The 22997-nt window shown below is 46.2% G+C and overlaps 1 protein-coding gene across 4 annotated transcripts in view; it reads left to right on the plus strand.

The window, feature by feature from the left end:
* LOC121613502 overlaps nucleotides 1-22997 on the plus strand; it is a 28190-nt gene that overhangs the window by 1043 nt on the left and 4150 nt on the right. For 2 of the 4 annotated variants that reach the window (XM_041946898.1, XM_041946902.1), the window contains exons 2-20: nucleotides 142-192; nucleotides 1360-1547; nucleotides 2146-2188; nucleotides 3022-3147; nucleotides 4300-4407; nucleotides 4490-4708; nucleotides 5053-5199; nucleotides 5355-5600; nucleotides 6243-6449; nucleotides 7623-7769; nucleotides 7863-8102; nucleotides 8756-8932; nucleotides 9109-9393; nucleotides 10602-10706; nucleotides 10841-10978; nucleotides 12482-12589; nucleotides 13163-13200; nucleotides 14183-16625; nucleotides 16764-16872. In XM_041946898.1, coding sequence (XP_041802832.1) covers nucleotides 142-192; nucleotides 1360-1547; nucleotides 2146-2188; nucleotides 3022-3147; nucleotides 4300-4407; nucleotides 4490-4708; nucleotides 5053-5199; nucleotides 5355-5600; nucleotides 6243-6449; nucleotides 7623-7769; nucleotides 7863-8102; nucleotides 8756-8932; nucleotides 9109-9393; nucleotides 10602-10706; nucleotides 10841-10978; nucleotides 12482-12589; nucleotides 13163-13200; nucleotides 14183-16625; nucleotides 16764-16872 — 5125 coding nt within the window. The remainder of the gene's footprint in view (nucleotides 1-141; nucleotides 193-1359; nucleotides 1548-2145; nucleotides 2189-3021; nucleotides 3148-4299; nucleotides 4408-4489; nucleotides 4709-5052; nucleotides 5200-5354; nucleotides 5601-6242; nucleotides 6450-7622; nucleotides 7770-7862; nucleotides 8103-8755; nucleotides 8933-9108; nucleotides 9394-10601; nucleotides 10707-10840; nucleotides 10979-12481; nucleotides 12590-13162; nucleotides 13201-14182; nucleotides 16626-16763; nucleotides 16873-22997) is intronic. The other 2 variants (XM_041946900.1, XM_041946899.1) reach the window with 2 other exon arrangements.

Genomic DNA, 22997 nt, shown 5'->3' on the forward strand with positions numbered 1-22997 from the left:
TGTGTGTCTTTCATCGATCATATCAACCTGCATTGTGATTGAATATTGATTGGTAATATTTGGGCAGAGTTGCAACTTGAAGGTGATGCTGTGTGGAGTTGACCTGTCATACCTGAAACCTTTCTGTCTGTGTGTGTTCAGCCTGTTGTAGAGGAAGCGATGCCCAACCCGCCTCCGGACCAGCCTGAGTGGGTGAGTGCAGGCCAGGATTTGTGCCACAGTAAGCAGTAAATGTTTGGTGTTGATCACAGAGAGGATCCATCGCAGACTGATGTGGTACCGGTTAGCCTTCCTCTCACAAGAGTTTGGAAGCACTTAGAAAAAGAGTTTGAAAAGTGTAAAAATGCATCCTTTTTCTCTTGGTTTGGGCCGGGCCTGTACCGAACAAAGATTTTCTTTATTTTAACTAGTTTGCCTATTATTTTCTCGGCCGACGTCTGCTCCCAGATTTACTGAAATGATCACGAGATGATCAAATTTGTTGCCAGTTAATTGTGGGTGGATGCAGCCGTCGGTTGGTTGAGCAGACGGTTTCAGCTGCAGGTTCGGCCCTCCGTCCGTCCACACTCAGTGGTGTTTTTTGTCAGCGTTGCTGTTTTGAAGACTCTCTCCGGAGTGAACAGACGTGGAAACGTTGTTGTTGGGTGTTGACGCAGGAGATGTGAGATGACGTTGGCCCGTGCAGCGGTGAAGTCAGAGCCTTTGCTGCTGTCAGTTAGATAGAGCTGCTCTATGAACTGTAGTCCAGCAGGTGGCGCTGGAAACTAACTCAGTGCATTGACTCAAGTACTGTGCTTAAGAACCGTTTTGGAGTACTTGTGTTTTTTTTTTTTTCTACAGTTGTGCAGTACTTTTTACTGCACTACCTATGTGTATTTGATGACCTTAGTTAGTTTGCAGTTTCAGATTAATAAAATCTCATCAAGTATTAGATGATGATGTCATATTGTGGATAAAGATAAAACTTTATTGATCTCAGGGGGGGATATTCACAAGCCACCCAGCAGTATATAAAGGCATTTATATCAACTCCACGTTTTAGCGGCAACATTAAAGCGATGAACGCATCGACAGTTAGAATCAAGTGTTACGTATTATTCTGCTAAATGAGTGTTTTCACTTTTAGCCCTGAAATTAAAATTCCGTCTTGAATGCAGAGCTTTTCCTTGTGACAGAGTATTGATTCACTGGTACTGCTGCTTTCACTTCAGTAGGAGATCTGAGTGCGTCTTCCACCGCTGCCAGTCAGCAGTATGTGGTCCAGGTCTTCAGTCGGCTCAGATGTAGATTTGAAACTTCAAGTATAAACCTCATGTTGTGTTTCAGCAGTTTTTTTCTTTCTTTTGTTTTCTGTTTCAGATCAAAGCGTTGATTTCAGCTCCGGCCACTGAATCGACTCCTGAGGCGACTAAAAAAGCCACGGGCGAGCCCGCTGTCGCTACGGCGGCTGACCCCGACACCGCCCCGAAACCTAAACCACAACCTAAACCTGACTCCGTGAAGGCTGCCAAAGCTCTCGGCCTGCTGGGAAAACGCACGTTTGATAAGTAAGTCCTTTCAAGCGGGTTGTTTTTAAACCGTTCGGCTTGGGCGCTGAGAAAAAGTGCTCGTGGTCAGAAACACCCTGATTTTTCTGAGCTGCGTCCAGGTTTTGGCAGCTTCTGTGATGTTTGTCGTTTTGCATTTGATTCTGTTTTTGTTATCACATCCTGTGGTTTGTTCTGTGTTTTCGGCTCTGTAGCAATCAAAGCGCCCCGTGGGCCTTTCATATTACTGTCTTTTGATTGATTGTGGATGACAGTAGTTTGTTCTGCTGCCCCCAGAATTCTGGGACCTGTAGTATTAAACCTCACCAGCTGTTACCACCAGAAACTGCAGGTGGAGCCGAATCAACCAGGACTGAAAGGATTTGGAGGATTCAGGCTTTAATATGAATGTTTGGATTAATTTAGGTTGAAGTCGCTGCTGCTGCTGCTGTGGTCAAATAGAAAAAATGATTCCTGCTTAGTTGTGAAGGTGAATACACCTCGTTAGTGATGTGTGATGTCACTTCCTGTAGCTCCTGCCTCAGCAGGGTGTCTTCTTCTGTGGTACTGTACTGCTACTGAGAACAGATTGTTACCTGCTGTCTGTTTGTGTCCTCAGGCCCCCTCCAGGCAGGTCGATGGGGATCATCTCATTCATCGGGGTAAGAACGCCAACAGATGTCGTCACGTGACTGATGTGGTCATATTATGTCGTTCTGTCCGTCCGGCGGGGGCGGTGCACATCAGGTCACCTGGTTGCGCCTGACACCTGTATTGATTAGCGGGTGATTATTTTTACTACGCCCCCTGGTTGTGATACTGGGCATTTGTTTCTTCCAGAACAAAGTGTAACGGATCAGTAAGATCTGTGGTCTACAAGCAGCAACATTTCTCAGGACGTTGAAAAGCAGCTTGTTTTTCTCCTGTAAGCTGACGTCTCTGCAGCTCCTTAAAGCCTTAAAACGCCTCAACGGTTGGTTGTTGTTGAACAGTAATACAGCAGCAAACAACACGTCTCTGCAGAGCTCCAGAATGTTTCCACATCTCACTCTGTGAAGGACATGTTTTCATCGTCCTGCTTTCACTGATGTTTTTGGACAACGCGTTTTCAGTAGAAACAAGTAGTGAACACAACGTGGAACGTATCATCGTCCTTGCTGATGTCGATGTGATGAACTTGTTAGCAAACAGTAAACAGTAGCTGTAGCAGCCTGTGTCTGACCGTTCAGCAACGCTCCTCTCTGATAGTTCTGAAGTTCGCAGAGGACCAATTGTAGTCCCCGGTTCTGCTGGTCGAAGCGCAGATAAAGTTCCCGAGTTCCTGACGCGGTTCGTGGGCCCCAGGGAAAGCTCCGGAGGTGGAAATGTGCTATATGTTAGGCTTCAGCGTGGTCTGTCTGAACGACCGATGTCCTCTCTGAACAAGAACATAAATGCTTTATGATTCGTCTGGATTTGATCAATAATCAAATGTTCCTGCATCTCTGACCCTCAGCCGACATTCGGCTACATCGAGAGAGAAGATCTGGAGAAGTTCACCTTCAGGTTCGACGCTTTCTTTGGAAACCCCAAAGCCATGGCACCCGGGGTCAGGGTCCACTTCACTGCCTGCAAAGAGAAGGTGAGGCGCACAGGGCACGCTCGTCACAGATTTCACCTTTTTAATTGTCATCCTAGAAACAGAGTCCATGAGATATAAGAGATCAGGTTAAAAGATCACATTTCATCCAAAAATTAGGACAGAAGACATAAAGATAACAGACAGCAACACCAAAAACCAGGAGGTATAACACACATGGGCCGTATTTTCTATATGAGACGAGTTCAGGCACGTTGATTTGTTCCTGACATGTCATTAGCAGTTCTCTGTGAACTTCTGTATGTCGCAGGTTTCAATCTTCCTCTTTCTTCCCAGTATTCAGTGCGTTGGCTTGTTTTCCGTACCCACGGTTTAGTTTTCTTTGAAAGAGATTGTCCTTCAAACTTACCGTAATTATTCATATCATCTCACCATGTTCAAAGGTGTCATGTGGAACATTTCTGCATTCAAATGTCTAAAAATGACGAGACCTCTGTTACGTGTTTAGTTTTTGTTTGAGTCGCGCTCTTACATTAGCCCGAATGTTTCCAACAATGTTCGACCCAGAGGAACGTGTGCTTTTATTCAAGGTAACAGTGCGTCTCATTTGGTTGCCTGTAGATGGCGCCGTGTCCCCTTTACCTCCTGTATTTGCTCAAACTTCAGGGGAAACGGTGGAAACGGCGGACGCTCCGTCCCAGAGTGTGATTCACCGCCTCATCTGTGAGCGTTTCTGCCCGAGTCACATCAGATAGGTTTTCATCTGCGGTGTCGGATGTTAAGCAAAGAAGACAACAACTCCCATGAGCCCACGCTGCTTCACGACATCATCGAACATGTGACGCTGTGTTGCTAATTAATTCAAAACACTCTTCCCATCTTGTCTCAGCTTTTCCATCCTCGTGTTGCACGTATGCTTTTAAATGTAAATTTGGATGCAGATAATGAATCTTTGATGTGTTTGTGTCATTACGTTGTTTTACTGTCGAGTTTATCCAAGTCTAAAACCCTCGTTATGATCTGTTGATCCCTTTGCATACAAGTCACTGTGATTCTTTCCTGGTTACTGTTGGATCAGACCGGTTTTCTCTTCAGGTTTCAGTCCTTTTTGACGCTCTTCATGAAACTCAGTTTTACTGACTCAGCCTCTTTTTTAAATGTGGTTTTAATGTGACCCTCGTTTGTGTTTCTAAGCAGAACAGTCTGATAGCGACAGACGTGAAAGTGGCTCCTGGTGGAACGGAGAACGTGGACACGGAGATCTACGAGGCGGTGGTCAGTCAGCCCATCGTTCAGCCTCAGGTCAGTTTAGCGTTTAACCCGTCGACCGTCGCGGTCCCGCCTGTTTCCTGACGTTGAGCCCTTCGTTTTTGTTGTCCCGCAGCCCGGCGAACGTCAGTACCCCGGTCAGGTTCACGTGAACATCGGGCCGCTGAGGACCAACCTGACGTTCGACAGGAAGGACAGCGCGGTGACGCTGCTGAAGAACGACCAGGTGCTCATCAACCTGCTGACCGACATCGTCACAGAGAAGAGGAGAGCCACCAACATCAAACCCAAGATCCCTTCGACCTTCAGTCACACCAAGGAGTCCAGGGAGGAGGTGAGAGCTGCTCTCTGTTCACCTTGAAACACTGACACCCCACAAAGAGAAAGAGAACCAGAGAGCGTTTCAGCGCCGACAAGGCGACTGACTCCTCTCGCCGGTTTAAGAGCGGCCGAAACGTAACGGTGAGCGCACGATGACCGTCCTCCCCGACAGCGTCCTGATTCGGTTAAACGTTTTAGACTCTGACGCGTCAAACCGAATTCACGAAAAGCTCCTCTAAAAAACGTCCGTCAGACTTTGTCGTCATGACAGCGATGTTCCTTCAGTACAACCTTTGTGTTTTCAGCGTGGATCGTCTGCAGCCTTTGAGCGTCTGTGCTCTCATTCTCTCACCGCAGGGAGTCATCATCAGTCTGAAAGACGGCGAAGGCGTCATCAAGTCGGACGAACACGGCGAGCTTCCCTTCGACGCCAAAGAGAACTTCAGCGACGTCGAGTTCACTGCCGAGGACGTCAACGAGGAGGTGGAGTTCACCGTCATCACGGTGAGGACTCCGCCTACCGCCGGCGCTCAGGGGCGGGGCTTATTTTTACCTTCTAGCCTTTAGCTCAGGCTGAAGTAAAGACTTCCCAGGCTGTTCACTTCCTGTTCCTGGGACGGAGGTGATTCTAAAACTTTTTGTGTTTTGTTTTTCCTCAGCTCAGAGCGGGGAAGCGGGCAATCAGGATCCGGCGGGTGAAGGAGCCCCTCCTGCTGACACTCTGCGCCGCCACCGCAGCCACCACCGAGGAGGGCGAGAGCCACAGCACGGAGGGCGGCGGCAACCAAGACTCTTCCAAGTTGCTCAGAAGGAAGGCCAACGTGAAGCCGGAGCGGCCGCCCAACATGATGCTGGACGCGGAGCTGTACGAGGGCATCGTCAGCCAACCGATCATCGAGCACTCGGTGAGGGAGACTCCGCACGAGAGCGAAAACCGACTTCACTTTAACAAAGCGGCTGTCATGAAACGATGAAGGCTTCCTGTAACTGTTGCTTGTAGACTGTGAGGCCGAGACCGACCGGCACAGCAGCGAATCCCTCCGCATTTCTGTTTGTTCTGCTCTCAATGGTTCCTTTTTGTTAACGACCGGCAGAAGACCGGTGGTCCCAACAGCAGCCGTCCCTACCAGAGAGTAAACGCCTCATGCTGTTGGTTTTTTATAAAAGTCTGGAGGCAAATTTTAACAGCAGGACAGTCGAGCTGTCAGAGAGTTGTCCAAACGTTAGCAGGAGTCAGGAGTGTTGATAAATGTGGGACGATACGCAGACACCAAACGCAGGCCCTCTGTCACGCCTTCTCGGCGAATATAAACGCAAAGAGCCATTTGAGGCCGAGCTGTCGGGGCGAGAACGAGTCGCGCTGATGGAAATTACCGTCCAGATCACAAGAGCCACTATTTTAGGTGTCAGCAGTCGAGACCGAGTGATCTGGGTGTTTGCTTAGCTTCGTTATTCTTCTTTCTCTATTCAGGATGTAAAGAAAGCGTTTGTTGCGTCAAACATGGCGCCCGTGTTCTGACAGCGCCGTCTTTTACCCCACCACGCAGGGTTACCCAGGTCAGATCCACGCCAACATCGGCCCCATCAGGACCAACGTGACCTTCGACCACCGGGACTGCGGGGTCACGCTGCTGAAGAACGACCACGTATTGATCAACCTGCTGATCGACACGGTGACCAGGAAGAGGAGAGCGGCCAACATCAAACCCAAAGTGCCCTTCACCTTCAGCTACACCAAAGAGAAGAGAGAGCTGGTAACACACACGTTTCCTGACCGTCCGTCACAGTCACCTGTCCTCTTCATCTGAGATAAGATGAAACGTTATTAAACCCAGATTGTTCAGGAGCAGCAGGTCTTGCAGATCTGTGCCGTGTTTGACTGGAGTCAGTCAACGTGTAGAGGAAGTGCTGTGCTGAGCTCATGACTGGAGTTTTGATTGAAGGAAATTTAATGAGAGGGCACATGACGAGAACATGTTCAGTCGGAACCATAGGAGCCAAAGCATCCTAGATGTGATTTGGACTATGGAATAGGCTTTTATTTCATTTCTATAAGTTAGTTGCCTACTGCCATGTCCTACTTTGCACATTGAAATTCAGTTTAATGGTATTTCACATTGTTGTACTTTCTCAGTCTCTAATTAATGTTTAGATTGATAACTTTGGATATATTTGTACTAAGCATGTTTTATTTAGGTAGATGAGCCTAGCTAACTCTTTTATTTTAGTTAGAGCTCATGTTCATTTTGTAAGGTACTGGCCCTTTAAGGGCTGTCTGTGACGGAAGGCGGTGAGCGGTGAGGGAGAGACGGCGGTGAATTTGGACTAAGAGCATACAGTTTTCTTATCGTAACTGAAGTATTATTTCGTGGCAAATAGCCAAGTTTATGGTTTAGTTAAAGAAATATCATTTACTCCTGTAAAGAGATTACGCCTGTGGAAGAATAAAAACGTTCATCTGTCATCTTTACATCGGAGTGCAGCAGAGTTTTTCCTTGCTAGTAACGAGCGTACTTCAGTACGAGTAACGTAAACAAATCAGCGTATTGCCGGCCCTGACATTAGTAAGAAAACTGCTCCCTGAGGAAAAGAAATAAAAGCCTGTTCCATAGTCCAAATCACATTTAGGATGCTTTGGCTCCTATAGGAACGGATCACACAGGATGCGGTCAGAAGCCTTCAACACCGCAACTAACAGCTACAACACTACAGAGCAGTGACCCGCGGGGCCCCCGGGGGCCCCGGCCCTCCTACAGGGGAGCGGGAGCCACAGGTTCAAAGAGACACACAACAGACGCAGCTCCGCGTAGCGGTTAGATGGACCGTCTGACGAGAAGCGTTAGCGTTGGCTTTGGACGGAGGCTGTCTTCTCCAGCTGTTCTCATGAACGCTTCATCTTGTAGGTTTTCTCTGCTTCTGTCTTTCAGGGGGTCATCAGTTGTCTGGGAGCTGAGGAAGGAGTCGTCAGCTCCGAGGAGCACGGCGAGCTTCCTTTTGACATCTGCGAGAACTTCAGCGACGCGGAGTTCGACTACACAGACGTCCACAAGGAGGTGGAGTTTACAGTGGCCATGGTGAGTGACGGAGACTGAAGCCACCCTGCCGGACAGCAGAGGACAGGAAGTGAGCCGGTCCCGCATCCTGACGCCATCGCTTTGTGTCCGCAGGTGAAATCCACAAAGAGAGCCATCAGGCTAATGAGGACAAAGAGGGTCGAAGACAAAATCCTGGAGGAGCAGAAAAGACGGGAGGAGGAGGACAAGAGGAGGAAACGGGAGGAGGAGGAGAGGAGGAAACGGGAGGAGGAAGAGGAGAGGAAGAGGAGGGAGGGGGAAGAGTGCAAGAGAGAGGCAGAGAGGAAGAAGAAGGAGGAGGTGGCAGCGGCGCTGGCAGCGGCCAAATATAAGGTGAGAAACAGGCGATCGAGATGAGACTTGTGCTGAGTTAGGGTTTAGTCTGAGGTTTAGTGTAGTTTCATTGTTTCAGTTTAAGAGTGCTAAGTTTAATTAGGCTGAGCTTAGCTTACTGTTTAGCATGAGGTCAGCTCACGTAGTTACATTTGAAACTGAAGTGGGTTCAGTTTAGTGGTAGAGCTCAGGTCAGTTTAAGGCTTCATTGAGTTTAGTCAGAGTTTTCATTGAACTTGATTACAGTTTCAGCTTTAGTTTCAGCTTTAGTTTCAGCTTCAGTTTGAGGTTTAGCTGACGGTGAAGTTTCAGGTTGAGTTTGGTTCATGTTTACAAACACAAACTTTCCTATTACCACTAACCTGTACAATTAATAATGATAATTAGACATGCGATTAACACTGAAGTAGCTACAGAACCGTTCGGTTGACCTCCAGTCTGTCCTAAGTGTTCTCGCTGTAGACCAGCCCAGACTCGTCGGCAGTGTTCACATTTGTCCTCGTTCACTTTTAAAGCTAATGTCAAGTTTGTCTTCCCTGGAATATCAAAACTCACTTTAAGCAGACTGGGAGTTTCCTTTTTTTGTCCATTTCCAAGCTTTGCTGAAGTGTTTGTGACCGCTCGCCGTCTTCTGTCCTCCTGTCGTCCTGCAGTGGACGCCACTCGGCTTCAAAACGAGAGACCCCGAGACGCTGGACGACATCAGCAAGGAGCGATTTGAAGGCACCGTCCTCAAAGCCATTTCCAAACACACGAGGAAGATCAAGAAGGAGCCGGAGGAGGAGCGAGGAGGAGGAGGTGCCGAGGGTGGACGAACTCTCGTCGGACAGGTAGGAAAAAAGAGTGCGTTCAACACGCTGCACGCGGTGTGCCAGCAGGTGCCCCTTATCGCCCAGTCACTGTCTGTGCAATGAATTACAGGTCGGCTTGACCACCTGCCCCACACCGTCAGTCCCACCTGACGACATGACGTGCTCATAAACTGAATGTATTTTTCTTCTTGCAGGTCAAAATTAAGGTGGAGAAAATGGATGAAGATGAGAAGGAAGAGGCAGAAGCAAAACCTGAAGGAGAGGGAGGAGAGGAGGGAAAGACAGACATGAAAAAGGAGGATGAGGAGGTGAAGAAAAACCAGCAGGCTGGAGCTAGAGGTGGAGCTGCAGCAGGGGGTGGAGCCAAACCAGACCCAGAGATGGGTCGACTGGTCATGACCATCGACGGTCAACAGAAACAGCTTCCCTTCGGTCCCAACGACCTGCTGACCACCGCCACCATGTTGGATGGAGACAAGGTGAGAGGATCGCGTGGTGTCACGAGACTGCTGATTCCCCACTGGGGGGCATCAGGTGTTACAGCAGCACACAAAACAGACCAGATTAAAAAACAGGACAGATAGTATGGACTGGTTTCCCCAGGGGTGTGTGTGTGTGTGTGTGTGTGTGTGTGTGTGTGTGTGTGTGTGTTTACCCCCCCCCCCCCCCAGCTTCAATGTCATGATATCTTATATACAGACATTTCCAGCATTTAGAAATAAACTCTCTGAAAACCAGCAAATTAAATCCTTCAGTAGTGACGGGGTGCTTTATTTACCTCAACTGCAAAAGGCAGGAGGCCTGTATTTGGAGCAGGCTTGTATTAGAGGCAGGCCTTTATTTCTAATTCCTTCTCTTTGATCAGTGTAATTGGTCACGTTTTAGGATGAAGCCTCGTTTTGAACCGCTCCTATTTGCTTCGTTAAAGTTGCTGCATCACACTCTTCATACAAACTCAAGTCTCCCTGTAACCATTTCAAATTAATAGCATTGCTTCTAGCATTCCAGTGGGCAGAAACCCATCACTTCTTAACAAGGCTTTTATTGTGAAACATGTAAGGAACGTGTTGTGGAAAACTCATTGATTTGCAAGGTTCCCATGTCGCTACTGACATCTTGTGCCGCTTGTATGTTACTTCAAAAAACAGTCGGGCTGAGACACGAACACACAAGCACCCGCAGTCACTGAAACCGGACATTATGGCTTCAGATGAGCAATCCAGAACAACGTGTGTTGAGAACAGCATGAGTATATTCTGTATAACGAAAGTATACGTTACGCCTGGTTGGCACGCACTTAATATGACAGCTACTGGGAGTTCATCTACTCTGGTCTTTATATATGAAGTCTGTGCCGTTTCCTCAGAATGTACAGACAATAGAGGCAAACATCTGCCAGATGTGTGACATTATTACAGAAACTCATTTCAGATGAGTGCGGCGTAAACAGGGAAACCTTACTCATAAACTGTGTCAGTACAGGATTTAATTAGTTTTACTGATCAGACACTCATCAGCTGTCACTAAACAAAGGATAGTTGTAAGATTTTTTTTAGTATGTTTGTATTTAAAGTGCAGCTTTGTTGCTTGTGTACAGCAGCCTTCACTGTACAGAAATGACCAGCAGCTCGTCTCTGCAGTTCTTGATGTTGATACTTCTATCCTGATCCGTGTTCAATGTGCCAAGGTGCGTTTCAACATGGCCACCCACCAGGAGACCAAAGAGGAACGAGCGACCTACGTGGAAATCCTCCCCGACTCCTTTGAAGAGTCCATCGAACAACGCCGACACGTAAGACTTTTAAACGACCGTCTCCTCACGTTACCGGGCGGTCGGTAAGCACCAGCACGGCGCAGGATGTGAATCTGAAAACCAGCCAAACCCCGTCGTGTATTTTAACTGTGAGTTTGTGGTTTTCTAACCAGGGAATTGTGATCGAGTTCTCGGACGACTCGGGGCTCATCAAGTGCGCTCAGAACCCTCAGCTGTACTTCCACATGTCAGAGGTGATTGAGAAGAAGAAACTGGAGCTGAATGAGAAGGTCGAGTTCAGCGTCGTCCCAGTGAGTCCTCCTCATCCGTTTTATCCTCTTTGTCCCTTTTAATTGGACTTCTGATGGGGGGGGGGACTTTTACAGGAGGTCTAGGATTAAAAAGAGATGTTGCAGAAAGTCAGATTACATCATATTCATAAGCAGAACTACCCAGAGCTTGTGGCCACAGGTGAGTCAGAACCAACCTCTAATTTGAGGATTTTGTTGTACTCCACCGTTTTCATCTCAACATTCATAGTTCTGCATGAAGTTTCTCATATTTAGCCAAAGGAAATAAAATCCACGGCGTCACCCTCGGGTTTCTGAAGAGTCACTGTGGAGCTCAGGGACAGTGACGGCAGCCGTCTCCATCTGACTCCACCAAACTCCCGGCAAATCCAAAAATGGGCAAAGAGGTGCAGCGTTGGTGGAGCCGAGGCCACCGAGTGAAGCCTGGTCGCTGAAACCTAGTAGCTAGCTGTCACTCAGAGCAGCCTTGCTCATAATTCAGCGTAAATTTACGCCTCGATTTAATTTGAATTAGTGAGTTATCTATAAATTCACCTCAGCACAGTTGTCATGAACAAGGAAATTGGCTACAGAGACCAAAACTGTTTTGTGTAGCAGGCTGTAAACATGGTTATTTCTCTTGTCGAGTTGGACATTTTAATATTGGGGTCAGGAGCCGGGCGCAGAAGCTGGCAAGTTTTTTGCACCTCCATGTTGGCTTCATTTTTCAGCCCTGGAGGGTGCTTCTTGGGGAAGAGGCGTCTTTTAGCTGAGAGAAGTCTGTGTGAAAGTCTTGCTAATGTGTAAAGTGATGTTATCCAAGTTCAGGGCTTTGAGAAGAACATGGTTCAACATAGTGTTTTACTTCCTAACTTCAGTCTTTAAAAGTGTTGCAGTTAGTTTGAGTATTTGTTCTCATGAAGAAATAAAACAGTTTTTTCTGATGTCTGAAATTTAATTTCTACCAGCCGCTCATATATTTTAGCAGCCACCATTTTTCACTCGTACTTTTGTGTGTAACTAACTTTGGTGTCATGTTTGTCTTGAAAACAAAGCAGCTCATACATGTTTTGTCCCGGTGCTCCCGGTGGACAGTCCGACTATGCGCCTGCAGATTGAGTTTCCAGAACGATTTAATCTTTTGTTTAACACCCCCTTTGTTTAGCCTCCGCTGTGGCTGGTAGGTTGATCAAATTCACCCAACACTTCACGAATTCAGCCACATTGAGCTGGTGGGGGGGCTACTTTCACCCCTTAACGTCTCTTATTTTCCATTCTGATACCCAATTAGGAAAAAGTTGTTTTTTGAAAGTGACCAGTCAACAGTTCTGAACAGCAGCAAACAAGTTCTCCATTTGGATATTTAGTGAGTTCTCCAATGTCAGGTTAAGTTTTCCAGAGAACGTAGGACGTCACAGTCTCAACGCTAAAATAGTTCTTATGGGAACCGAGTGTCCTGTTAGAATAATGTATTTTATCTGCAACATTTCAGACTTGAAACATGTTTATCATATTTCCTCCAAGCATGAAACTGCGGAGGGGGGGAACCAGGCCATCAGAATAAAGCGTTTCACCGAGAGCGTTTTCCTCCCCGTTCGGAAGTTGGCCGGCGTGGGGGCAAACAAAGGAAAGGTAAGGAGAAGTGGATTCGTATTTATACCGTTGCGATGCGGGACGAAATGAAGAGCTGGCTGTTTTTGCTGTTTATTCATTTTTCCGGTCTGTCGGGACTCAACAGATGTGTAAAATTACAGGATTCACATTCGGCAAAGACGGAGCTGAATGAACTTTGTCCTGCTGCTTTTAACAGTATAAAAACCACAGAATGTTTCTTTTGCATTTTGCTGTTTACAGTACCGGTCAAAAGTTTGGTTCAGTCATTTTTTTGAATTCTGATTATTTTCTGCACGGTGCTACTTTGATGTCTTCGCCATTAATCAACAAAGTATAAAATGATAAAAATAGAGAAACCCTACAGTGCTGTATGTCCACATATTTGTACTATATTTGTGCCTGTAATACAGGAAGATTTTCAGGTCTATTGCAAAGCTGTGTATTGCTTTTGTAGTGTTCCTATGAAGTACTTTATCAGTTTCTGTCACTCGTTCTGTGCGCGGTGAACTAATGATAAAGCGTGTTTGTTAGAAGATGTCGACTGAGATGATTACTTTTCCCTTTCTAATATGTGTTTGTCTCATTTGGTAGATGACCATCAAGCTGACGAAAGCTTCAGAAGACACTGAGTGAGTTATGAATCTATTTATTTATGCTTCGTTTGCACACAATCAAGTGTGCAGAAAATAACGGCATGTAAAGATCGGGATGGTCTGGTGGTACAGACACGCAGAATCCGGTGAGGATGCATCTGAACGCAGCGGACCAGTGACGGGTCTGGTGGGTGACGTCCTGCGGGTTGGGTGGCGTTTGGTTTTAGCTCATCCGTTTTCAACATGTTGGCCAGGTCACAAACCTTCTTATGTTACAGCTAAACGGTACACTAAAATACGTTTGTGGAAACATTTTAGGTGAGAAATAGGCGACTCAGTAGTCTTGACTCTTGATTATATATTTTATATATATTTTATCAGCACTGGCTGGTTTGAGTTTTTGATCTGATTTTCCTGAGCCTGGTGTGCCGCAGTGGACGGACTCGTTTGCTTCGAGTCGTGCAAAATTCTGGGACGCTTCTGAAAGGGAGACGGGACGCGCCCGGTGAAATTTCGGGGTTAATTCACAGAATGGGTAGAGGAGCGAGAGAGAGGACGTCAGACATCAGAGAAGCAGCGAGGAAAAACACGCAGCACGTAGAGCCGCAATATTTTCACATCTAACTCGGGAATTGCTTTCACCAGACATTATGATTTAAATATGTGGGACCTCGACAGATTTTCCCGGGAACAAAAACTACAAGTAGTTTATTATTAATTACTGGACGACAACGGAAACCGTGGTTTTGTGACTCCTGTCCATCATGCAGTGCAGCAGCTGCGGCGGTGCAGTCAAATATTCATTTTCACAATTGAATGTCAAGATTTTTGTTACAGTTTGATTATGTATTTGAATTTGGAATATTTGTTGACAGGCCTGTAGATCACTAGATAACATGTAACCTGTTGGCTCTGAGCAAATGACCTACTTCACATTGATGCTATACAACATAACTGTTGTTACATAACTCAAATAAGCTAAACGTGTCTGTGACATGACTTACTTCTGACGTTTCAGGAAAGATAAACCAGAGACAGACAAGCTGAAGGCGGTGGTGAAAAATCTCAGAAAGCCGGACAACGAGACCAGTATCAGCAGAAGGGATTACAGTGCCACTCGGCGTAGATATGGGCGCAGCAGAAGTAGGAGCAGGAGTCGAAGTAGGAGTCGGGCCAGGAGTACGAGTAGAAGTAGAAGCAGGAGTCCACCCAGAGACCAGTTTGGACGTGTCATCAAAAGGAGACGCAGCACCAGCGTCGAGCGTGACCGTAAAAGCAGCAGGTACAGGCGAAGCCGAAGCAGAGAGAGGTCAAGCAAGCGCCCCAGTGGCTCCGCTAAGAGTCGCAGCAGGAGTCGCAGCCGAAGCAAGAGCTCCGGCAGGAGCCGTAGCAGAAGCAGGGAGAGAAGCAAGGACAGGGCAGGCAAGAAGAGGAGCAAAATCAGCAGAGAGCACGAAGAAAGTTACAAGAGAAGGAGGAGGGAGTTGAGCCCTCCTCACAGACGTGTCGGAGTCGTGGACGACGAGCTGGCAAGGAAGAAGCGGGAGCTGGAGGAGCTGAACGAGATGATTGCTTACAAAAAGACGCTGGTGGACATAGACCCTGGACAGAGGACCTGCATAGACTACGACCATGGCAGGATCGCCGTCCCACTGCCTGAGTACAAACCGGTCCGGTCCATCTTGAAGAAACGACCGGAGGGACCCGAGTACCGCCATCGTCCTCCTCAACCCTATGACGATTGTTATTATGAGCGGCCATACAGTCCTTACCAAGATCGGCGGTACGCCGACCACTACGGTGATCCATATGCTCTCCGTCCTTATGGTGATGGCCCTTATGGTGACCGTCACTACGGTGATGGCACTTATGAAACCCGTGTCTATGGTGGCCCTCCATCTGCCAGCCAACGTTACACTGATCGCTACGATGTTTATGATGAACCTTACGAGGATCGCTACTATGATCCAGCATATGCGGACCGACCATACGATGATCCGTATCGCCCTGTCGAACGGATCGCGTCTCCAGAACCCCACGGTTCCTCACCTTCTTCTCATACCGGGCAAGTTTCTGGTGCCTCCACCCAGCCTCCCATGAGGCAGGCTGTTGCCACTTCATCTTCACAACCCACTTTCAGACCTCCTTCTCCAACAGAACCGCCTCCAAGAAGCCCATCTCCCAAACTGATGAACACAACACCACGGCAATCACCTGCAGCTGAGAAACCACCCCTAGATCGCTTCCTTGACATGCTTAATAAAAAGGTGGACACAGAAAAGAAATCGGAACCGATTTATGTGAATGATGATCTTCTGCCTCATGAGCGGGCACTTCAAGATGGCAAGGGTTTCTCTCGGATTGTGGGATTGGCTCATGAGCCAACCAGCAGCAGTCTAGCACCAGAATTGGAAAAGAACCAGCGAAGCCCTAAACGGTCGTCAGCAGAGAGAACAAGCGAGGAACCAAACAGCCAGACAGAACCCTACGGTAAGATCCAGAGTCTACTCCGTACGATTGGCCTGAAGCTGAGTACAGGGGATGTGTCCAAACTGGCGAGCAGAGCCCAAGAGAAACTCTATAGGCCAAAGACCTCATCTGCAGAAAGAGAGACTTTGTCATCCCCACGTGAAGAACCGAAAACGAGTAGAACCGGTTCCATTGAATCGGATCACATCCATCCCCCTTCCCCTGCCAGGTCCTCCAGTTTGGAGCCACTCAGTAGACACAAAGCTGTCTCTGAGTATGATGGATTTCTGGACCAGCAAGAGTTGGAGGTGCTAAAGAAGGCGCAACAACTGCAGAGTGTTGCCAAGACAATGGGCAGCACACCCACCACCAGTCTGCCTGTGAAACCTCCTTCTGGTCCTCTGCCTGCTCCCTACCAACATGTGCCCCAAGCGATCAACTGGCCCCTTGGAGTCACTACCCAGATTCCCCCAGCCCAGAGCTCCACAACCCCCTGCAGGGGCACTCCATCTCCTCCTGCTGATGGTCAGTCACCCCAGAGATTTGGACCTACTGCAGGACCTCCCCCTGGACTTCCTCCACGGCATCCTGGACAGCCCCCTCCAGGGCCTCCTCCTGGACCTCCACCCCGGCGCCCCCCTGGCCAACCTCCTTTCACCCCACCCTCTGGTCATGCAGTCTTTCCTATAATTGGTCAGCTTCCTGCAGCTCCGCCCCTTAATTCCCACAGTCCTTTGCAGACTTTCACCACTGCCACAGTTACATCAACACCGGAAACATCAAGTCCTCCGAGCTACGAGCAATCAGCCATCTCTACGACAGTGGCCAGATGCCTGAAGGTCATTGAGACGGTGAAATCTCTGACTGTGCAGCCACCAGCCAGACCGGTCAAAACAGTTCAGTTCAGCTTACCCACAGTGTTTCCATCAGTCTCCAGTCCTCAGACCTCGGCAGAGACAGAGGATGACATAAAGACCAAACAAAAGGAGAAGGTATTTATTTTCTTACCTGCATGTATTCCCAGGTGATCTAGACAGAACACTAGCACAGTTAATAAGGTAGAAACTTTAGACACTGGCTAAGGTTAAAGCCTTGACCAGGTATTGTGTTGTGTCTTGTTTATTTTGCAGCTGGATTTGTATAATCAGAGGATTTTGGAAAAGAGGGAGCAGCAGTACAAGGAGATGCAAGCCCACAAGAAAGGCGAGAGGAACAGGGATGGTACACTGATCTCTCCAGGTATCAGAGCTTGATGAATTGCATATACGTTAAACTAACTAGCAGTCTTTAAATTCCAGGGATTTGTGAGTTAAGCATTCAGTAAGGTTAAGTTCTTGGCGTGCTAGTTCTTCACATACATAAACCCATTTTCATGTTAACCTTCTACAGTTGCATGCCATTTTTCTTACTTTTGTTATGAATGAAGATAAATTCTTTGTTTTCTTTGAGTAGACAGGTGCTTAAAATGTTTATGAAAGGTTGAAAAAGTTTCTTTCCCTCAGACAGTTAGCCAAGCTTTGGCGAAACCCAGTGATACAGGATTAGCCACATCTCCGAAGATGTGGTCGAAACGTTCAGAAGATCACCTGATGGAAGAATCAGAATTGAATTATACGCATGATTAGCAAGGCCTGATTAGCCCGCTCAGTCGTCGTACCTCCACCACAATGCTTCACAAGCTGCGTTTCCATTACAGTTGTTCGCAAAATAAAAGCGATATTTTCGTACGAAGTTCTCGGACGTCCCGTGAGATGTGTGTGTGCGCTGTGCGTTGGTAAAACTTAACACAAAGCCTTAATTAAAAAGCACATTCATGCTCCTGGCCTTGTAGGATTGCGCATACTCGAATGCACAAATGCTGCAGACGAAATAAAGAAATGATCTGTTAACTTAGAGTGATCACTGATTTTAATGGCCTATTATTGATCACTTTGTTATTACGCGAGGCTCGCTCTGACAGCGTCAGCTCGCTCTGACAGCGTCAGCTCGCGCCGGCGGAGCAGCAGCAGAATACAGGACTGTGAATTACTGAAATGTCCTTTGAACATATTTTCTATCAGCAATTATGTGTAAATATTAAAGTTAATGGCGTGCACGCGTGTCTCCCACATAGCTGAGGCGCACACACTCATCACAAGTTCATCTCACGATTAATGAAAACAGAATGATGAGATTTAACAAAGTGACGCAGGACGAGATCACAGCTGTCGGATTGTCTTTAACAGATCAGCCAGCGTGACAGCTGGAACAGCTGTAGTGTTTTTGTCTGCTACTTATTGAGATCCAGAAAACATACAAACACTACAAAACTGACAAGACCTTATATCTGATTGCACGCGGCCGGCCCGAAACGGGGAGTCTGCTGACCTCGGAGACGTGTAAATGCGAAAAAAGTGTTTCCATTACACTTTTGCGATACACCTAAATATCGACACGTCTGAAAAACCACCACATGAGAGCGTAAAAATGTTTTTGCGATATTTGAGAGAATTTTCGAAATTTAGGTGTTTCCATTACCGGTTTTTATTGCGATATTTAGGATTTGCGCATTTCTAGGGGCAATGGAAACGCAGCTGTAGATGCCTTGAGCGTCATTTTGGTGCATGTTTTTTCACTTTGTGATAAATTGCCGATCACAGCAAGGCTTGTCCTGAAAAAGGCTTTGCTGGCGTACATTTTTCGAGCCACCCTTGTCATCTCCCCGTAGCACCAACATGTGGTTGCATTATGAAGGAGCTGCAGCACATAGATAGTGCAGAACCTTGACATGGAGCCTTAAACCGTCTTTAAGGTTACCAACACGTCTTAAGTGAATTGCAGCGCCACAAAAGTCAGTCGCTCTTCTGCCGCACACGTTAGTCGGGCCAAGTGGTTGGTCCCAGCGATCAAGACGAGGAGCCAACTGCAAACTGAACTCCACAAAGTAACATCTTTTTCCTTTTCATATGGTGACTCTAATGGTACCTAGCTTGAGATAAATCTACTTGAGTCCAGAGAGCAATGTTTAGTCAAGTGAGATTATGAGATCGACTTGTATTTCGTGTTGGTATTGTTCCGAGACAACGTCTGGGTTTCAGCACTGATAGCAACACTGTGTATTGATACTTGATTAAAGTAAACAAAACTATAAAACGACAAAGCATTTGATACCAACTTGGGTACCTGACAGTTTTCAGTGGTTGATTTGGCAGATACATTTTGGTCAGTGCCAGTAATTATTTAGGTGTGATACCCAGCTAGTAGACAGCTAGACATTATTTACTGTGATACTTTTCAACCAAGATAGTTTTGCCTTGGTTCAATATACCGTTTTTAGCTTAGATACGGTTACACTCAGTGATCACTCAATGGGTACATCTTCCCACTTTTACAGACATCTTCCTTTACCAAACGGTGGGTCTTGTATTTGAAGGACTGCAGTGAGGTAGCTGGTCCCAAGCAAGAACCAAAATACCTTCAGTCCTCCGTCATGAGAGGGGTTGAAGAGGATTGTTAAGATACGATCAATCTCAGAACATCAGCAATGTAAAGAACCTCGACGAGGATGTGCTCAGCAGTCGTCGACGGTTCTGGCTTTGAGTTGCCTTGAGGAACAAAAAGATGAATCCACAGTAGTGTGTGGTCATTAAAACTAACCAGACGGTTAGAAAATACCTCTAATCTAGTAGATTTACTTTCCTTCAGTGTGCTGGCAGAAATGATTTTTTTTTTTTTTTTAAAGTGAGCTTGCGAAGCTGCTTCTGCTTGTCAAAGTTGTGTTGTGTTGTCCCCTTTGATTGTGTCGTGATCATTGACTTCATGACAATATTTCTATCTATAATGTTTTATTGACTATCTGTCACTACGAAATGATTACGTCCTCATTCAAAGGGGGCATGGCATCCTTTATAGGAGGCATTCAAGGGGACAACAAAGTGCTTTCAACTCTTCAGCGAAGGTCCAGCGGATACGTGCAGCACGACTAGAGAGAAAGATGCAAAATGACCCTCTGAATCATTACTCTCTGTCAAAACAAAAATGTAGCATAGTAGCTAACACTAAGAAGTTGTACTTAAACAGTGACCACTGAGTGTAAATAGAGCACAGCTAGCTTAAAATTCTATTGCTAAGATTAGATTCAAACTGGTGTTTGTCGACAGTGACACCCGTAAAAGAGACCAAGAGAGATCAAACCTGCTATGTGAAGCTGTTAAAATATACCCAGAAGACAGAGATAAAGGACACCTCCAGTCACACCTCAGTCTGTACAACTGTTTGTTATAGGTAGCACTGGGTATGTAGTACTTTGGTAGTTCTTCTCATTGCTGCTTTGGTTGTTCAGCAGCTCTCGTGTCAACGAGTTACGTAGCCGATGTTGCTATGCTATGACGCTACAACAAAAATATGAAATGTACTAGAACAATAATTAAGACTTTGTGTACATCCTTTTTTGTGCAGCCTGAGGCTGATTGCATGAGGAACACATCTGGCCCAGGACACAGTAGGCCTTTAAGGTTAAGATGGCTTTTACAGACATGGCTTAAACAGTCTAGGACACAGTGTAGTCAGAATTGTGTAGATGTAAACATCTAGGGTTGCATTGGTAGGCGGGAATCTAAGGGCCATTCCAAGACTAATATAACCATGAAGAACATCCACAGTGTAAATACAGGTTTGTATCCAGAAACTGGAATGTGATCTGTAGAAAAGGGTTAAGCAGTAGGGCTTTGACTTTCATGAATTATGTGTTTACGTGTTCTAAGAATTTGTGTGAAATTACACTTTTATTCCAGTGAAATGACAAAAAAAAATGTCTTTACAGAGAAAAGCAATAGTTTGATATCTCGGGTCCATCTACTAAACAGAAATACAAGCCATGTTTATGAAAGCCTGACCAGTGCTTTACTGAGCCTCTCTACATCAAGGCCTTACTTGTCCTGGCAGAACTGAAGCTCGTAGAACAACTTGCCTTCTGATTTTATCACGAGTTAAGGTGGGTTGTTTATTGTCAGTATTATAAGTCGAATTCTGCAGATGTTTGATTTTTTACTATAAACAGAATAATGCGTTGCACGTCCAACATGACAGACGAAGCATTTTTGGCTGTGTTGAGTCTTTGAGCCAGGTCCTCTTCAGGGTAAGTCAAGTTGTGTTTGTGTCAAACTGAGTTGATTCAGAAAACTATTAATTGTGACCATGCCCCGTAAAGCCCTGCTACAGTAATGTATTTAAAACAAAGTTAGAAGTTTACATTTTAAGTTATTTATTTGGATGATTTTGTCAGCTAGGTAAGACCGTGTTTTAACAATAGAGCGAGTTAGACAGAATTACTGCCATGGCAGGTTGTTCTACGTTGTGTCTGCTTCAGAGTTGTGATGCCCCCGATGGTCAGAAATTTGATCTGATTATATAATTGTATGACATTTGTAAGCAGTGTTGTTGTCCAATCAACAAACCTCGAGTCTCAGTCCATCACCAAGTTGATTTTTGTAAGTCCAGGTTAGAGTTGTGGGATTGAGCCGGACTCAGACCACAGGAGAGCGGTTGCATCGAGCACAGAAGGAGGAACTCCCTCTGTAATCTCAAACATGGACATACTACAGGATTTTAAAGTAATGGCACATCAGACAATACAGGGTATAGAAATGGTTATCATGCATGGGGTGGGGGGGTCTGACTTGATCTCATGGAGGTGCAGATGTCGACGACATGGAGACTGATGCAGTACAACTACTTGCTGCAATAACACTTTGCAGTGAGAACACACAAAAGCAGAAGGCTAAACGAGTCTGAATGTTAATATGGTTGGCGAGACACACTCGACACAGGTTGTCTGTTCTTCAGTAATTCATAATGTAATTTCTCCTGCGATTGTCAGAAGGGTGAATCGGGGAGAAATCGGCCCAAAACTCCTGCAGCCTGAGCCCGGCTTAAATGTTGAGTGACCAGGATCGTGACTGAGCCACAGAGGCCGGGGTGGCATGACAAAAGACATTCCCGCATCACTGAATTTCAGACAGGTTTCACATTGTTACGTGGCAGATTTTGCCAGCTGTATCTAGTGAAGTAGCTCATAAATCTGTAAAAGTGTTAGCTCAGGACGCTAACGTCAAGAGTTTTCACCACCATGTCGGGCGTCATCATTGAGATATGTTTAACTTAAACAGTGTCGGACGTGACTCATCGGCAGCCTGCCGTTAACGCAGCAAGTGTTCAAATCTATATCTGCAAACAATAAATACCATCTTGAATTTTAATGTCACGGTCATTAAGAATATGTTCAGTGGCGTTGCCGATCCTTGTGTTCGAGCTAAATTTGTCAAATTTTGACAAAATTGCGTTTATGTCAAAAAGGATTATAGTTACTATAATTATTAGTTATCACATTCTGTTTAATGACTTACACAGCGTCCCAAGTGTTTTGTACCTTCTAAACGTAATAACTGTGAAACGGGACCTTAGAGCTGCATTTCCTCCGCATGGTACAGTTCGGCTCAGCTCTGCTCGCTTTTTGATAGTACCTGCTCCCTGGTACTTTTTTTGGGATCACCTCAGTGGAGGATCCAAGCGAGCTGAGCCTATAGGAAGCGGTGACATGAAAACATTTGATTGGTCAGAGTCCTGCGCATCCTGCACAAACTCTGCATTTGAAAGAGCCGAGCTAGCCTCAGTCGTTAGCATAAAGCATGCATAAATGCTCGTTTTGGGTTTTGGAGGCAGGACTGTTATCCAGACTTCTGTTTGTGGTTCTTTTCTTTTTTGTTCAGTCTTTGAATCAACGCTGGCCGTTGTGTCTCAGATGGCGTTCGCACACTTTTGCAGCTCCATCACCAAACGACAGCAGGCCGTCTGTCACTCTCCTCACTTACACACGTTTAAATCCACTGTGATCACACGCATCAAGTTTCACCTGTGCCTTTAAACACGCTGCTCAGGTAACTCCTCATCACATGCTGCAGTCCTGTGACCATCACAGGACGGACAGCCAGACTCCCAGTTTAGATCACTTTGGTTCAGACTGCAGTGGAGATGATGAGGTCCAGTGTGGAGTCGGGGAACAGAAATGGAATACACACCCTCTGCATTCATAGTCATTCTTAGCCTCGTTAGCCTGTTTTAACTTGAAAGATGCAACAGAGTTTCATTCGTACAAAATCAAGTGTAATGTCGGACATCCAGTTATTTTTGAGCTTCAGTTCCATTTCCTTTCTCTAAATGAAGTACTGGACTCTGAATGAATTTCATACGTACTAGAAGTCGGCAGAGTAGAAGAATAATTCTGGAAATAAATCAAGAATTCATTGGCGATCATGTTTTTAAGTCAGAGTATTGCAGTTGGAGCGTGAAATTGTAAATGGGCTGGTGAGGTTGACAGAAATCACATA

This window comes from Chelmon rostratus, chromosome 11 (genome assembly GCF_017976325.1).
Source record: "Chelmon rostratus isolate fCheRos1 chromosome 11, fCheRos1.pri, whole genome shotgun sequence".
NCBI classification, from domain to species: Eukaryota; Metazoa; Chordata; class Actinopteri; order Chaetodontiformes; family Chaetodontidae; genus Chelmon; species Chelmon rostratus.